The sequence below is a fragment of the Antechinus flavipes genome, chromosome 6 (genome assembly GCF_016432865.1).
Source record: "Antechinus flavipes isolate AdamAnt ecotype Samford, QLD, Australia chromosome 6, AdamAnt_v2, whole genome shotgun sequence".
Taxonomy (NCBI): Eukaryota; Metazoa; Chordata; class Mammalia; order Dasyuromorphia; family Dasyuridae; genus Antechinus; species Antechinus flavipes.
This window is the reverse complement of record NC_067403.1, coordinates 77,889,439-77,905,099: the sequence shown is the minus strand read 5'-3', so window position 1 is coordinate 77,905,099 and position 15,661 is coordinate 77,889,439. Positions and strand designations below refer to the sequence as shown.

General features: G+C 34.3%; 1 protein-coding gene across 3 annotated transcripts in view; it reads left to right on the top strand.

Moving 5' to 3' along the window:
• The window catches only part of SH3D19 (SH3 domain containing 19), a 207,934-nt gene extending 194,269 nt beyond the window's left edge, over positions 1 to 13,665 (top strand). For 2 of the 3 annotated variants that reach the window (XM_051965737.1, XM_051965736.1), the window contains 5 exons: positions 1,447 to 1,658; positions 3,410 to 3,462; positions 6,457 to 6,643; positions 7,134 to 7,240; positions 10,346 to 13,665. In XM_051965737.1, the coding sequence (XP_051821697.1) occupies positions 1,447 to 1,658; positions 3,410 to 3,462; positions 6,457 to 6,643; positions 7,134 to 7,240; positions 10,346 to 10,462 (676 nt within the window). In that variant the 3' untranslated portion in view covers positions 10,463 to 13,665. The remainder of the gene's footprint in view (positions 1 to 1,446; positions 1,659 to 3,409; positions 3,463 to 6,456; positions 6,644 to 7,133; positions 7,241 to 10,345) is intronic. The other variant, XM_051965738.1, reaches the window with a different exon arrangement.
• The last annotated feature ends 1,996 nt before the right edge of the window (positions 13,666 to 15,661 follow it).

Sequence of the window (15,661 nt, the reverse complement as noted above, 5' to 3'; positions counted from 1 at the left end):
GCATACAGGTTGAACTTAAAGCTGTGTTCTCTGGCAGTTGACTCATGACCTAACTAAAGAAGGATTTGATTGGAGCATGTCCAACCGCTTTCTCTTGCTTCAGGCAATCTCTTTGCCTGGACCTTGTTATAATTGAAACTTCCTTTCTAAAGTCAGTGTTGTGCAAGTATAGGCCTTGGGTATTAAGCTATACTGACTCTAAAAAAAAATGAAGACTTCTTTTGTCTCCATTCTGATTCTCTTTTGAGTTGATCTACCTCATTTAGACATAAGTAAACCTCATTCCACTTCTTGGAATGCATACATTTGAAAAGGACAAAACTGATCGTTCCACTATAGGACTTAGGGAATCCAGGTGTTGGGTCAGATTCTAGCACGTCTTCATGATGACTGAGTCTCATTTTACCTCTCATACCCTGCCACTGACACTAAATTAGTCCTTGTATTCTCCACTATTAGTAGAACCTATATTTGGTACCTTTAGGGTGACTAGGACCTTGGCTTTCTCTGTCCTTTGTCCCAAGGATACCCAGGAGGCATAATGGTCGTGCATTATAATAAACATAAAATTTGGGACCAAAAAATTTGAGTTTAAATCCCTATTCCACTAGTTAGGCTTTGTAGAATCCATTAAATAAGGTTGGATTTGATGACCTCAAAATTCTCTTCCAGACATAAATCTTGATTCATAGTGGACTATGCCATCTAAAAGATTATTTAGTGACTGGCCGCTATGTCCAGGGGTATAATTACATGAATTAATTATTTCCATGGGTATATCATTTATTCTAATGAGTGAATGTGAACTGAAATGACATCGACCCTCAGAAAAGGTGGCTTATCTTCAGATATTTTTATAGGTTCTCTTTCTTGTTGAAAAGGAAGCAGATTAGAGTAGTTAGAGGGGCCAGTCTTGGAATAAAGGAGACATGGCGTCAAGCCTTCCTTTTCACCAGTAATGGTTTAGTCACTTAACCTCAAAGGGCCCCAGACCATTCTCTAAAAGTTACTGATGAAAAAATGGAGAATTAATGTGAGCTAATGAAGAAAGAAATAGAAAAGAAGTATACATACTCCTTGAAAATTAAAATAAGGATCCCACATGAGACAACAAGAAATATTGAAACTAAGTCAAAAGATTGGAAGAAGAATAGAAGAAAATGTAAGCTATCCCATAGCAAAAACTGACCTGGAAGAAATTGAAAAGAAGTTTCTGATCTCATTAGAGGGAATTTCCTACACCAGTGCAATAACACACCTGGAAAAATGTATTATATTATATTTACATATTATTTTATTACATTTTAAAATTATGTTTTACCCACCATAGTCCCTTAAGTGTAGCAGGCCCTGAATGAATCCATGCAAATAAATAAATGGTTTTATTGAAGCAATTTGAGTCAGATTCAATTTAGATTTATACTTAGACTCTTTTACTTTGTTCAGAGGTCCCAGATGTGTGGCTCGGTTTGAATACATAGGAGACCAAAAGGATGAGTTGAGTTTCTCAGAAGGAGATATGATTCTCCTCAAAGAATATGTCAATGATGAATGGGCCCGAGGAGAAAGGAATGGCAAAACGGGCATTTTCCCACTTAATTTTGTTGAAATCATTGAAGATCTCTCTGACCAGAGCACCAATATGGCTGCAACTTCAAGTGAGTATTAAAAATACTTTAGTTTTGATTTGTTTTGAGTAAGTCACATGCAAATGCATGCAAAGAATGACAAAATGTGACAAGTCAGAAATGAGGATATTTCCCAAGTTTGCACAAAGAAGAAAAAGAAAAACAAGGTGAATAAAAGAAAAATTTTAAGTTTATATTTGTATAAGATATTAAACATGTTACAAAAGAAAGTCTGTCATTAAAGAAATGTGTGAATGAACAAAGAAGGGCTGGTGCAGTGGTAAAAATAAGGAATAACCCATGAAGAGCCCATGCCCTCATTTGCTATCTTTGCAATCATGAGAAATCAGGAAAGGGTCATAATACATTGGTGAACTTAGAAGAGGTCATGGACAATAGTTGTACAGAATGAAAACAGTCATGGATGCATTTCAATTATAAAATATAGACACACAGACGCATATATAAGTGTATATGTATGTGTATACATATGTGTGTGTGTTTTATACACACACACATATGTTAAAGGCAGCATTCCATAATGGATCAAGGAGCAATCTTCAAATCCTGTCCCCAGTACCTATTGTCAGGGTGACTTGGGGCAAGTGACTTAGCTTTTCGGTCTCCCCAGGTATTTCTCTTAAGAATAAGTTACAAGGGAGTTCCTGATCTGATGATCGTTGAAGAGTGCTTCCTACACTGATGAAATCACCAGTCCATTCTCCCAATATCCACTCTACCTAAAAAAAAAAGCTGAGCACTGAACCTGAAGTATAGAGACCCTGGGTTCAGATCTGGGCTTGGACACTTATTGTAAGTCATGTGAACTAGGATAGAAAACTCACCTTTTCTGACCATTTCTTCTTAATCCTTATATTATTATTATTTTGAAGAAAATATTTTGTGAACTATAAAGAACTATATAAGCATTCAAAGAATATGATCATATATATCTTTAGAAATTGTACCAAAAACAAACAAAAGAAAATGTCTAAAGGGCTGTGAAACTGCATATCCTTTGATCCAGCAATACCCCTGCTAGGTCTATATCCCAAGACATTCCAAAAAAAAAAAAAAAGTGGGAACAGAGGAAGGACGTATTTGTTCAAAAAGTTTATAGCTGCTCTTTTTCTGGTGGCTAAGAATCAGAAATCAATTAGGGAAAGGCTAAATAAACTATAGTATATGATTGTGATGGAATATTATTGTGCGATAAGAAATTGCAAGCAGGATGATTTCAGAAAAATCTGTAAAAATTTACATGAATTGATGCAAAGTAAAATAAACAGAGCCAGAAGAACATTATATGCATATTGTTTGATGAATTCTGAATGGCTTAGCTATTCTCAGCAATGATTCATGACAATCCCAAAGGACTCACAGTGAAGCATACTATCTACCTCCAGAGAAAGAACTGATTTTATTTGAATACAGACTATTTTTCACTTTGGTTTTTTTTTTTCATTCTTTTTCTTTTATTCATATGTTTTACAAAATGACTAATATGAAAATGTTTTACATGATTGCACATGTATAATCTATATCTGATTGCTTACTGTCTCGGAACAGGGAGGGGAAGGAAGAAGGAAGGGATAGAATTTGTAATTCAAAACAAAAATGAAAAGCAAAAAAAGTTTTAAAAAATTGTTTTAACATGACATTGGAGAAGTAAAAATATATACACATACTTTTTAGAAAGAAATTGTGCCAGAAGATAAATGTCAAACTAAATAATTCCTTAAATTTATATGGAATTTAATTTTTTTTTTGTTTTAATATAGGTAAAAGAACTCCACAGAATACAAGGAGTAATGCTTCTGGTTCACATTTACAGGTAGGCTTCCTAGGCTAGATAAATATAAAGTCTTAGATTTAAGGATATTCATTATAATGAACTGAAAAAAATTGACTACATGTATTACACAGAAAAATGAAATAGTCCATCCTTAACCATTGTATTTGGGGAATTAAATTAATTAACATGAATGAAATTTTTAAAAAATGGACAGAGCATACTACCTTGACTTTTAGATATGTTTAAACTAAACAGTAAAAATGGATGGCTTATTGTTTTGTTTGACATATTTTGGAAAGCTTGGCCTGACAGAACTATTATGTTTGTCAAATTTTCACTGGAATTAGACAGGGCCCTCTATTGCTTTCAGTCCTGTCTTTTGAAAAGATGTTGACTTGTTCTTTCAATCTCATGCTGTCCATGGGGCATGGAAGCCACAGGTCCTTCTTAATAATTACATGCTATCCTTTGGAGCGAGAGAAATGGGTCACTTGAAAGAGAGACCACAGCTGTTCCCAGTGGAGATGAGTTCCTTTTTCAGTCATCAACTCTTAGTTAGGAGGGAGATCAGGGGCCCTACAGTCCAACCCAAGACGGGAACACGAATGGCCTCTTCAACATTGCTTCACAAATAGTCATTCAGTCTTCTGCTTGAACACTTCCAGTAAGGGAGGATCCACTACCTTCCAAGTGAGACCATTTCTTTTTGAGATAGTTAGGCCATTTTTCCTTAGAGCAGACCAGAATTTGCTACTTTCCCCAACTGCTTCTACTTCTGCTATCCAGGGCAAGATCTTTTTTAAACAAAGTTCATTTCCAACATTATTGATCCCGATCACACATTTGGGACAAAAAGATTGATATTAGAAACAAGTATTCTCCATGTCATATTACTTTCCCTTTGCTTGATCATCCTCACAAAATCAATTTCATTCTAATTCAACAAATATTTATCAATTATCTACTATGTGATAGCCTTATGCTAGGCTGTGGGAGAAATAGAGAGTTTGGATAACTGTCCAGTATCTTTAAAGTATCTTTGGAGAACAATGTGGCACTTACTCACTTTAAGCAAATTTAGAGGCGATTGTGGTGAGGTCTTATATTAAAGGCCATACACAAAACTCTGCTTTCCACATATTTTTTAGACATAGCCCATACAGGAATTTATTTTGCTTCATGATAATCACAATAACTAATGTTTATATAGGACTTACTCTACATCAGGCAATGTCCTAGGTGCTTTATAATTATTATCCCATTTGATACAACCGTGGGAGGGAGATGCTACTTTTGCAGATGAGAAATTGAATAAATAGAGGGGAAATTTGAAAATTTCTGAGGCACAATTTGAACTCATGTCTTCCTGGTAACAGGTGTGGCACCCAGCCAATTCATTGTTGCAAGGGTTCGGGTGGTTGGGAGAGACAGTGGATTTTGATTTTTAAAAAAAATTTAATATAAAAAAAATTAAAAACCATGTTTCTACCTATAGGAAATGGAATATAACAAATGGGAGGAGGGGAGAACATGTCATAGAACTCGGACTTTCATTATTCTCCTTGTATCAAAATCTCTTTGCTAATATGACACCATTCCTGGTCTCAGCCTCCTTTGGAATATTTAAGACTGGGATTGGTCTTTCTTCCAATCAAAGTTTTCATCATTGGCTTTCTAGCTCATTATCATTTCGGTGGTGGCTGACTTGGGCTTTTTTTGCTTTACCTATTCCTTCCTACATAGGAACCTATGTACGGCCTTCCTTGCTTCCTAAATCAGAAAGGCTTTCTTGTGCATGGTGGAGCATTTCCAACCCCAGCCCCAAAATACAATTGATATCATCTCTGCCCTCATGTAACTTACAGTCAAGTAGAGATAATAGGATATATAAATAAGTAACTGTAATACTAAGTGCATGTGATCTCTCAAAGAGAGGAAAAATCCTTTCCAATAGGAAACGTTTCCTACAAGAAGTAGCATTTGAATTGAGTTTGAAGGGCAGATATGAGGAATTCAACAGATACCGAGGTTTAGAAGTAGGGTCCAAAAATAGAAGGGATAATAAGAAAAAGCAGGTAGGAAAGGCATGCTGTCTAGAAGTAAGTAAGTAATCCAGTGTAGCTGGAAGTCAGAATATGAAATATATTCAATGAGAACTGCAGAAGTTCTGATGAGAAAAAATAAATAAATCAATAAAATTTAAAATTAAAAAATAAAGGAAAAAAAAAGTTCTGATGAATTTGTCTGGAGTACTGATAGGTATGAGGAACATTAGACAAACAAAAGTAGTTTGGAGTGAGAAAAGAATAGAGGCAGGAAGATCTAGTGGGAAACTATTGTGGTTGTCCAGACTGATTGTAATGAGGGCTTATGTGCTTGAAGAGAAGGGACCAGTAGGAGAGATGTTAGGCGTGAAGATGCAGAACTGGCAAGATTTGCTAATTAATTGGCTATGGCAGGAGATTTGGGGGAGAGGGGTGGTAAAAAAAAAAAAAAAAAAAAAAAAAAAAACAAAGGTTGTGAACATGAGAGAAAAGTGAATGATAAAGCCACCAGTAGAAATAGTTAAGTCAGAATGAAAAGCAATTTTAGAGAAAAAGATAATCCCTAAAATGGGGATACTTAAAACATCTACTTTACAGGAGTCATATGAGAATAAAGAAATAATATACCAAAAGCATTTTCAAACCTTACAGCAATGTACAACTGTTAGTTTTTATTAAAAACACATATAAACTCTGTCATTGTTATTTGAAAAGAATCTTTTTTTTTTTTTTTTAAGATTTTGAAATTTCATATCCCCTTCACTTTCCTTCCACGTTGTCAGCCAAATTCCCCCAATGAAAGTAGAGATTATTTAATTTTTGATTGTATATCATCAGTACTAAGTATAATGGCTGGCAAAATAGGCAAATTAAACTTACTAAATTTGATTCTAATGGTTTTTTTTTTCTTTTTAGCTTTGTAGAAGCCAACTTAATATTAGATTTTACATTTCCTACCATCTAACTTTTTTTTTTTTTTTTTTGACAGAAGGATCATTGTTCTGGTGAATGGTGTGAAGCCCTCCATGATTTTACAGCAGAAACTAATGAAGACTTGCCCTTTAAAAAGGGAGATCGTATCTTAATCATTGAGCATCTGGACTCTGATTGGTATAGGGGCAGATTGAACAACACTGAAGGAATCTTCCCAGCAGTCTTTGTTCAGCCCTGCCTTGGTATGATGCTTCCCTGAGAGAGATAGAGATTTTAGTCTCTTGTAATTTTCATGTCTACTTTTAACATCAATGAAAGGATGCTTTACTGAAAAGAGAGGAGGAGGACTTCAAAACTCCAAGCAAGTCCTTTTCTTATTACTATGTTGAACTCTTAAAAAATTATTTCTCTACTTATCTTTTTAAAATAATAAAGTAAGCTTTGTGTATTTTGTGTTTAAACCGATTTAAATGGGTTGGCTTTTTTTTTTTTTTTTGAGTAGAGTGTATCATATTTAAAACTCCTATCTTTCTAAGTGGTTTATTCTTTCTACTGATTTAGATTTTGCATAAGTTTTCCACTATTAGGAAAAACCCTTTCCTCTATCCCCTTTGAAAGTGGAAGAACTTAATGGTTACTTAGAAACAATAAATCCTGTAAGGATGGAGTATTTTTTTTAATAGAACTACATTTTTGCCCAATATCTTCTAAGTCTGTGTATTTATTGGTCAGGTTCCATAGCTGAGTCAAAATTGATACCTGCTTCAGGACGGAAGAAAGAAAAGGCCAAGGCTTTATATGATTTCCATGGAGAGAACGAAGATGAGCTTTCCTTCAAGGTCAGCTTTCTACAATTCTTTCAAAGCTATAAAATCTAAAATGTCTTTTTAGCCTTGAAGAATGTATTGGGGAATCATAAACCAAGAATGGACACAAGATCACAAATCTTGGTCTCTAAATTTCTAGAAGCAATTATATTCATAGTTAAAAATGTAGAGGATGGTAATAATTTGCAAAAGCACTTAAAACAATTGATTTTGGCTTATCATCCTGGTGATCCAAATATTCAAACCTTGGCCTTGTAATTTTTGCTTCTGGAGAATACCCAAATATTTGTAGTTAGAACTAGTAAAGGATAACTTTTCCACATCCATGGTAGAGGAATTTCCATTAACATGCTATTGAAAAACAATACATGGGTCCAGGTCGTGTAGGTTCTGTCGAATCTTACATGCAGTAAACTTTTTTTTTGACTATTTTCTTTAAAAATTCACTCTATATATCATTCATTAAGCTAACTATTTAAGGTTAATATGTCAATCCATTTTAATAAGGGTAACTTAATACATTCTTTTTTTATATATATTTCCATGTGAATCAAGTGGGGAGAGAGAAATCAGAACAAAAGAGAAAAATTATGAGGAGAAAAAAAAAAAAACAAGAAAAAAACATGAAAGTAGTATGTATTGATCTCTATATGTAGATGGCTTTTTCCATCCAAAGTCTATTGGGATTGCTTTGGATCACTGAACCACTGAGAAGAACCAAGTCTATCAGTTGATTGTTACACAATCCTGCTGTTGCTGAGTACAATGTTTTCCTGGTTGTACTTCTTTCACTCAGCATTATTTCATATAAATAATTTCGGGCCTTTAAAAAATCAGCTTGTTCATAATTTTTTAAACAATAATGTTCCTTTACTTTCATATACCATAACTTCTTCAGCCATTCCCCAATTGATGAGCATCTACTCATTTTCTAATTCTTTGCCACTACAAAAATAGCTGCTGTAAAACATTTTTGCCCTTGTAGTTCCTTTTCCCTCTTTTATGATTTCTTTGGAAATCAGATCTAGTAGTGGCAGAAACTTTTAACCAAAGAGACTAATCACTGAACACATATATTTGGCTACATTTCCCATGAAAGTAGGACCAAGCAACCTGTACTTTCTAGTATTTTGCCACTTTAATTAAGTTGGTATACCACACAGTGAATAGAAAAATTAAGGAATATTTAGAATGAAGTTACTTTGGAGGTTAGTAAAAAATAAATAAAAACTTAACAAATCAATAAGCATTTATTAAGCAATTTCCTGTGTGAGAATCTGTGTTATGGCCTAGGGATACAAAGATATAAAAAAAAGTTCCTTCTTTCAGAGAGCTTACATTCTCTACGGTAAGACAATTTGTACACATTCAAATATGTTTAAAATAAGCCTATGTAAAATATATGGGAAATAAATACAGGATAATTTGGTGGAGAGAAGTCACTGCAGTTGAAAGGATCAGGAAAGTTTTCATATAAGAGAAAGGGAGCATTTGAACTGAACTTTAAAAGATGCTAGTCAAGTTTATGGTATGACAAAAAAATAAAATAGACAATATGGCATTTATGAGAGATCATCGCCAACATCATCTTTAACCATCATCATAACTGTGATTCTCAGTTTTTGAAACATAGTCCCAATAGTCAATGCTCAGGATACTAAAGTCTTTTCTCAAAAATTATCTTTATCCTTCTTTATAAGATACAACTTGAAACTTCTCTCAGAAAGGCAGTTCTCTTCATCCTCCTTTTCTCTGTACCTCACTCAAGACTCCCCATAGAATGAGTGATGGTTACATTGTTTCTTTAGCAGAATGTATAGTTTTTATGGGAGAATCTGTTAAAATTGATGTTAGTTATAATCCATGGAACTGAAGAAGCTTCACTCTTTATATGTTGAATTATTTCATAATTAATTTGCCCAGTTGGACCTCTGTATATTTGAAACAGGCACTAAGAGTTAATGACAGTTGACAACCAGTGGTTTTTCTGCCAATAGAAAATTGTAGAAAACAAAGGAAAACCCAGAGTTCTAAACTATACAGTTTTTTCCCAAGAAGCACCCTCAGAATCATAAATAAACCCACTTATCCTGATTCTTTTCAAAGATTTTTTTTTGAAATCAGATAGTCATATCAGTATCAAAAACACCCAAATGTTCTATTGCTTTAAAGTTAGAATCCAGGAAATAATTAGAAACTACAGAGCAGGAACCAAAATATATTATGTAATGTCATTAACTCTAAGATTTTGGGTAAGTCACATAATCTCTTTAGGGCTTCCTTATCTATTAAGTTGAAAAGCTGAATTGAATGGTTTCTAAGATCTACAATTCTTCTGATTCTAACTTCAAAAATTATCCCTTTTGTCTTTTGAAGGCTTAAGTAAAAGAGAATTAGAATAGACAAAAATAATGAACATAGAGCCAATATCTGTAATAGGTGGAAATTGCCAACAAAAAGATCTAGACTTTATATAAGGAAAAACCTCTTCACTCTAGTGTAGCTTCTCTTTCACTGGAGTTTTATAAGCAGAAACTGAATGCCGTATCATTTTAGATGGGATTCTGTTCAGGTACAGTTAAAGTAGGTGATTTCTAAGGGCCTTGTAAATTTGGAATTTTTGGTTATGTTGATCTAGGAATAAATATTTTAGTGTCTTGTGTATGAAAGATGGTGTAGAACTTGGAAGAATAAAAACAAGACAATTAGGATCTGTGGGGGCAAATAAAGGGAGGGAGTCTATGGGACCAGTGGGAGTGAATTGAAGATTGAAATTATTTCTTCCCTCCTCCTTCCACAAGAAGAGCCCTTTAAAGGCAATACTAGTTTTGAGAGGATTTTTATTGGTAGGGAGGGAAATACAAGTGGGGTAAAAACTGAACATGAGAAATTAATAAATGCAAGAATTTAAGAAAAAGGAACATCAAAACAAATGACATCATTAGATGCATTTCACCATTGTGTTTTGTTTTGTTCACTGCTTTTCTAAGTAACTAAGATTATTGTTTGACATAGAGAAAAGGGAGCTGAATCATAGGATCTCTCCAGATAGTCCTGCTATCAATGCTTTCACTCAAGAGAAGCTATTCACCATTTAAAAACCATCTCTTCCTGCAGGCTGGTGATATAATAGCAGAGCTGGAATCTGTAGATGAAGACTGGATGAGTGGAGAACGAGCAGGAAAATCTGGAATATTTCCCAAAAACTACATTCAGGTTCTACAAGCATCCTAAGAATGAACAGTGTTTGTTCAATGGGAAGAAGCATGTGACTCAGCCAGTACAAAAATGTCCCTTGCCTTTGGTATCACTTGAACTATTACTTTGACTATCAAATACATGTTTTTGCACTATTTTTTTTTTACTGTAAGCAAAGTGTGTAACATGGTACCCTAGAATTTCCTGAAAGTGGAAAAGGTCTAGGTTTTGTTTTACATTTTCATTCATGATAGAAGCATGTACAAGTTAAACCCATACACTGTGGATAATCTAAAAGAACCCAAGCAGAATTAGCAGGGTCATTTCTAGTTTTCAGCAGGGAAAATTGAGGGAGTGGGAAAGTCTTTCAAGCAGACCGTTACTTGTGTGTATTTGGGGTGTTAAAAGTACAAGTGAATTAACCTTGCTTATGAATTTTTTTCCTTTAAAATGACATTTATGCTTTCTATATATCTTAATTATCATGATATGATTGGTAACAAACTACATTTTTTGATATTCAAATGTAATTATAACAGCTTGGGTACATATCCTTTATTTTAAGGGCAATTCCCTGCTTTATACTGGGTAGGCTCCTGAAAATCTTCCCAGCACAGGGTGTAATAATGCCCTGTAATGGCCGCATTCAAAGACTGCAGTCTCTAACAGGGATTGGGAGGGAAGAAGGAAAGACTGGTACATTTTAATCCTTGTAACTTTCTTGCCTTGTAAAACCTCCAAAACACCCTTGAAATACGCCTCACTAAAGCTCCTAATACTTACCTGCCAGCCATAGTTCTTTCTCTTTCCTCAACATATGCTTTACTTTATTAGGGCTATCACCTAGCACAGCTCTGCATCTGAGAACACTCCTGTGACAATTACTAGTATCCAGAGAAAAATTCATTTTCTTTGAATTACCTCAGTAATACATAAGCGGTGGCTGCTTCTATTGCTGCAATATGAATCATATGCAAAAGTCTCAGACTGCAGAGCAACTGTCAAAACAGCAAGCAGATACCCAGAGCAAATTTCTTCAGAGGTGACGTAAGTCAGCCCTGTAGACAATTTCACTGGGTACTTTTTTGTTTATCTTTTCTCTGCTTATCCTTGCATGGAGATTAAAATAAGTAAAGCCACTGTCCTGCTGGCAGTCATGATGGATTCCAGCCCCTGGTCAAAGCAGTTGATTTATAAGACCAAATCAATTATAATTTATGAGCCTGAACTAAGGAAGTTAAAGACAATCTTCCAAACACATTGGCAGAAGAGAAATATGTTTAAAAATATAAAATTTTCCAAATTATGTTCGAAGGCTTGAATTTGGGTGAAAAAATATTGTATATAAATCTCATGCCTTGTGCCAATTTACTTTCAGTCAATAGTCTATTACGTGCCCAATATTGTATGTATGATAATCCTTAACTTACTAATAGTTTAGAAATCCATTTGTTGTTTTATCTTGTGTTATGTTGTGTTATAGGGTGGATTATTAAGAGTGGGAATGGGAGCACAGGTGAAGATTTAAAAGACCCGGGCTAGATCTGCTGGTTTTATTTACCACTTTGCATGTTTTTGCCAACAAAACCACTTTTGCCTTGAATTTTTCTTTCTTCTTATTTTGAAATTCAAATCCTCTGTAATTTGATTGAAAGCCCACAACTTTTAGAATAGAATCCCTTTTAAAATGAGTTTTTAGAAGGGAATAAACAAGAAAACTTAATAACTGTAAACTTAATTGCCATTTATTAACCTTAGCTGAAAAAGCTTTCTGCAAGTCTCTTTGCTCAAATAACAATTTTTTTCTTTAATCCATGAATACTTTGAATTCACAACTTTCATGTTAGTTCACCAAATGCCCTGGGAAACATTGAAGCTGCCCATATTATTCGACTCTAGATTCAGGGATAGAGCTGCCATACATTGTCATTCATTCTAACCATGGGAAGCCAAAATGTGGCTTAATGGATTTTGACATGTACTATCACCATGGAAAGTGGCCTTTTAATTTAAGGCAAAATTCATCTAGGTTCAATGTAATTGCTGTAGGATGGAACCAGTAATATTTGCAGGCTCCATCTCCATGCTAAAACTGCAAATCTTCTCAAGCAATTGAAAGATTTGGGAGAAAATTTAGAAGAAAGCCTACTTCATAATACATTATGTTGCCAATCCCTTCAAAATTTCTATTCTTTAATAGATAAGAAACGGTATAGTCAAGAAATGTCTTTAGGTTACCAAATATGATATTGTTTATAGAGTTGACTGTGAAGATAGAAAGACTCCTACACACTGCTTGGCATATTAGGTATTATTATAATTGTCTTAAAGGGGAGTTTGAGAGATATTAAGGTTACTTTGTACAGTAGAACTTATCTACTCTTTTAACTCCAAGATATACTTTCCCTTCTAAGAATTAAAGGCCACTATAAAAGATGTCCCATTTTACATGGGCCAGTGGGACAAGGTTATGCTTATTCTCTTTATCATTACTTTTGAAAAAGTCCTTCACTTGTGGAGAAAAAGGAAATGAGTCTGAAAAATCAATAGTCGGTACATTTGCCAAAAGTTTTGGCTAGAACAGGATATTCGAGAATAGTGAAGAAAAACAAATCTCCCAAAAGGCACTAAAAGCCAGAGACAGCAGTGCTGTTAATTTGTCATGATGGGCTTTATTGACTTAAAAGTTCTTTCTCAAGGTAAGATGAACTAATCTTACGCAGATGTTGCCGAGTAGATCAAGTTTTGAATATGTTCACTTTGGTAAATATTAACACACTTGTGTCTTTTGTCAAATCAACAGGTGCTACATGAATTACATTGCAACACCATTCTAAATAAACACTAGTATTCCAGCTAAGTGTGTCAAAACTTCTAATGGGAAGTCAGAGATCTTAAAGTCCTATATTTCCACTTGTACTTGGAAAAATGATTGGGAAAGCCACCAATTTAGTGCAATATTGCCATCTAGAGACCACTGGGGAGATTGCATCATCATCAAGGCCTTTAAAGCATCCTGAAATTCTCCTTGATGCCAAATAACAAATAGAATTGATTTATTTTATTGGGTTATTAAGATTGACATTTTCTTTGCAACATTTGTAATCGACCAGTTTCAGAGGACTCTTCACAGACCTTGAATTATCTCATTGAAGAAAGAAGACAAGTTCCAACTCAGATCCTCAGTCTTATTCTAGACCATTTATATTAAAGTGTTTGCAGCTACCTAGAAATTCAAATGTGTACTCTAATGGCATTTATTATAACATGGATAGCTTCTTCTTAAAGGATTAGGTATCTGGAAAATTATTCATTATAAAGACATCTGAAGAATACTCACATAACCACAAAGCATCGCATAGAACTTGTTTCCACAAAAAAAAGATGTTCTTAATTTTTTGCAAATTCATTGATTAACTTGGGCATTGTGGTATCTGTGCAAGTTAAATAAGCATTTAGCCAATCATCAGTTTGGATCATACATTCTGGATTTTTTAAAGAATCCTAATTGGGCAGAAAACATTGCTTATACCTTTATCTTCAAGTACTGCCCCTTAGGGAATAATCCTACCCCTGTATTATTAAAACTTCACGTTTTGGAGTAACATTCCAGTTAAATATTGAAAGACATTAGACAGGATTTCCATTCTTTCCTTTCTGAGAGCTTATATGAGCTCTATTTCCTTTTGGCAATAAAACTAACAACAAACCTACAAAAACAGCATAACAAGCACTTTCTTTACTTTGACTCCATGAATAAACCAAAAATAGCTTTCTGATTTGCTATTTTAATTCAGCTATAATTTGCTATTCTATAAAATTACCCATAGTTGAGATTTATCCATTCACCATCCCACCATTGTAGCTTAGTCCTTATCAGTACTGTGAAAAACCTCAAGCCATCTTTGCCTTTGCAATAGTAAAGTAAAATGTCCAGTGGTTAGGGATTTTAAGTGCAACATTCAACTTGTTTCTGTCAAAAATAATCCTCTATCTTTGCTTCTTGTTAGGATTAATGAATTTTAATTAAATCAAGGTGGATCTCTTTGGAGAGAAATGGTGACCATTTTTTGGCACGATTCATTCTCTTTAAATACATCATACAGGCCGCTTAAGAGGTTCAGTGACTTAACCAGACATAGACAAATTGTGTTCTTTATAACATTACCTATCATGTTTTGGTGAGACAGTAGCATGTAAATTGAAGATAACCCTACCTATACGTTAAATTGAGAAACCGGGGTGGGAGATTAACTGCAGAAATAGAACTGGGAGAACATTTCTTCCACTTTCTGCCATAGCTTGAAATTCTTGAACAGTACTTTTATAATTGCTTTACAAGAAAACTTTTCTTGCACAAAAGGGATTATTTACCCATTATTAATTTTGTCAGTTTAGTCTACCTATTTCTAATTAATCCATGTTTTCTTTCCTTCTTGAACTCTTTAAAGGATTCATGCCTTTTTCATGTTTTCTAATGTCAGGTGGGTTTCCTTTCCAGAAATTTTTCCTTATAACCAACACAGAATTATCAAATTCACAAGTACTAAGAATCCTAAACAGGGGATTGTGTTAATTCCATTATCCTCTGATCTTTCTTAAAAGTTTTCCTCCAGTCCATAAACCCCCAAATCCTGATCCTTGTTCCATTTTGATTTAGAAATGTACATCACTATCAATTACAATTTAATTTGACTCAGGATACTGCTAATCAAATTTTTAAGCCATCTGGCTTGGAGCCAGGCCTGTAAATACATAAACTTCCTCTCACCCCCCCTCCCCCAGTACAACCCATGGGGTCATTTGTGACTTCAAGCAAGTCGCTTAATTCGGTTTGCCTTGGTTTCTTTGCCAAGAAAAGCACAAAAAAGCATCACTAAACCTAGACCAAATGAAGAATGTTAAAATTTTAAGGTTTTTCTGGAGATCATGTTTGCCTCTTCTGCTGCAAGATAAAATCTTGAAACCCTTACAAAGCTAAGAAAAAAGACAAGCAAAGACTAAGGTACCAATGGACTGTAATCATTGTCTTAGGAGGTAATAACTGACATCTACACAAAACTTTTTGCCACTAAGGTTGTGAGAATTAAAAGGATTTAGAAATACTTTGTAAACAATTTGAGAATACCAAAGCTGGGAATTTAGTTTCTGCTCAACCCAGTCAATTTGCCTTATGAAGAAATCTTTTATAAGGCATACCTTATAATAGACTGGCAAGTCTTCCATTGTTGACAA